Below are 2,535 nucleotides of genomic sequence, written 5' to 3'. Positions count from 1 at the left end.
AGATTCACAAATGTAACAGTAAAAGGCCTTTACTATAGGGCCTTCCCCCCAGCTTTTAGATTCCTCCTCTAAGTACAGAAGCATAGAATTTTCGAGCTGGTTAATCTGAGACTAAATAACCTATCTGGGACCTCAGTAAGAAGTGTGGCTTTAATTCTTGCTTGACAGACACTGTGTTTTGTCTTTTAAACGAGCAGCTCAATATGTAAATACGATGTTACATCACGCAAGTGTTACTCCATATTTGGTGATTTAGAAAGGCTTTGGATCTCTGAAGATGACAAATCCCCTTCCGTTTGCTCCTGCTTCATTAATCATGCCTTACACTTCTGTTCATTTTCCTTCCAGTCACAAGACAGCACATGGAAATGGCCATTCCCATATCCTACTGGGGAGGGCAGGAGGGAGAGATAAAATCTTAACCTACGTGTCACATAAGCTAAATGTGGTGGATTCAAGAAAAATATTTTGTAAATTAAATACAGCTTCCCTGGGAGCAAATTTCTCACTTCACTAAAGGAGAAGTATCTGAGTGTTTTTGCAGGAAGCATTTAAAAAAAGAAAGAAAATGCCACGTTTGATTTTAATGATCAAATTCCAGAGGGGGAGAGGAGAAATAATACGACATTTAATCCCCTCTGGACCACTGACCTACTACAGTTCAACTTTGTGGTCAAACTAGGTCGGAAAGGTAAGTTCCAGTGAATCAATTGATTATATACACTACCTTGCCTAAAACTGAACAAACCTTCGACTTTAGGGGAGGGGGCAGAGAAAAATAGAGGAAAGGGATCTACTGACAGGCAAGCCATTTTTGTCACTACAGAATCTACGATCACTTTGTCTTATGTGTTAAATCATTTTTGCTTCATTTTTTAAAAATGTTTTAATGGCCACTATATAGTGTTGCTGTTTGTCACTTAAAATAGGAATTTAAGTCTCTCTGTTAGTCGTTAATTTCTTTTCCCTTGAGCTACTGAGAAACCCACACACCTAGCTACCTCTCTGCTAAAATTAACCAAAGGAAGGAAAGTTGTTGAATATATTTTTATGTACTTTTCCAAGAGAATTCGTACATTGTATTATAGCAGAAACAATGGAAGTCTGGACTGGACATTTGTAAGGGTGACATGTGGTTGTGTAAACCACAAACAAAATCAAGATACATCTGTCAAAACCACATCAGAGACAAGAGAGAGCACAGAGAAGCATTTATCATTTAGCTGAGGAGGCAGGCTGCAGGGAGCAGCCGTTCCTGTCAAACCAACCTTTTGAAATTTCCAACATGCCCTTAAACTTTTCGAGTAAGCATGTCTGTGCGCTTCAGCAACTGCCCTCTCTACTCTGGCCGGACCAGTCGAAAATGGCATCTTAAAGTCAAGGTCATGGTGTCATCCCACCACGGGCTGTGTTTAATTACAGCCCCATACAGGCTGACAGCCAATATGGATCCGAGGCTAGCCCTGAAGCTCAGTTAACTCTTTCCACCTCTTCCAAAACAGCCTGCCAGCCCAGCCCACTTCCTGGAAGCCTTGAGAATAACTGCCCCCTGACCCCAGGGAGGCCTGACTCAAACAGGTCATTGGCCGAACTACAAATGCCTATATGGCCACTTTGCCTCTGACTTGTCTCCAAGGCTAGAAATGGACATTGGAAACTGGGCTAGATGTATTAACATTCAACACTTAAAAATAAGAAGGGGAGAAAAAAGGAAAGAAATTCAGAATCAGCAGATCCAGAAAGAGGGTATCAGGTGCATGTACCTATTCCACCTACATCTGACTCAGTGAAGTGAAAAATATTTATTTTTTTCTGTGTGTTCTGGACATAGGTAATAGGAACGATTATTTTAACATTACAGGGCTGTCATGGACAGTCACATGGAGAAACACAGAAAGCACTTCACTCCTTAGTGCTTGGCTACAGCGCCTCTGAAAATGAAAAGAAAACATGCAAACAGCTTTTCTCCTTGCTTCTCATTTACCTGCTATGTGTTCCTGTTTGGGGCAAATTCCTCTAGATGACGTTGATAAACAATCGTCATCCTCTGGCGTGACCTGGATGCCAACCTCCACGGGATTGGATGCTTTTTTCATCTCGATTGGTGAAGGGGAAGGTGGCTTATCCACAGCTTTTTCTAAGCAGAGGCTGCCATTGCATTGTTTCCGTTTGTGCTCGATAAAAATAAGAATGTCCCCCAATGGGAAGTTCATCTGGCACTGCCCACACGTGAGGAGGTCATGGTCCCCTTCTGGAGCTCCCAAAGGGCCGTGGTCTGGTTCATCATCTGTAAGAATGGCTTCAAGAGGTTCGGCTGTGATTGGAGAAACAAAAGCATAATTATTAGAGTGCCAAAAAGGAGAGAAAAGGAGAGAAATACATTCTCAACCCTATCCCATCCCACCACATTATGTAAAGTATTTCTAGCCTTCTCCATATAATAACAGAAAACATGAGCACCTAAAATATAGAAGGCTGTGGAGGTAATCAACAAGAAAGCAAATTTATCAATGAGGCAAATCATCATATAATTAA

At 41.5% G+C, this 2,535-nt stretch overlaps 1 protein-coding gene across 1 annotated transcript in view; it reads right to left on the bottom strand.

The window, feature by feature from the left end:
- BCL11A (B cell CLL/lymphoma 11A) overlaps positions 1-2,316 on the bottom strand; it is an 85,647-nt gene extending 83,331 nt beyond the window's left edge. The window contains exon 1 of the mRNA XM_006909575.1: positions 1,985-2,316. Coding sequence (XP_006909637.1) covers positions 1,985-2,213 — 229 coding nt within the window. The 5' untranslated portion in view covers positions 2,214-2,316. The remainder of the gene's footprint in view (positions 1-1,984) is intronic.
- Positions 2,317-2,535: the final 219 nt, after the last annotated feature.

Source organism: Pteropus alecto, unplaced genomic scaffold (assembly GCF_000325575.1).
Source record: "Pteropus alecto unplaced genomic scaffold, ASM32557v1 scaffold131, whole genome shotgun sequence".
Taxonomy (NCBI): domain Eukaryota; kingdom Metazoa; phylum Chordata; class Mammalia; order Chiroptera; family Pteropodidae; genus Pteropus; species Pteropus alecto.
The sequence above is the reverse complement of the archived record's forward strand: the minus strand, read 5'-3'. Positions and strand labels throughout refer to the sequence as shown.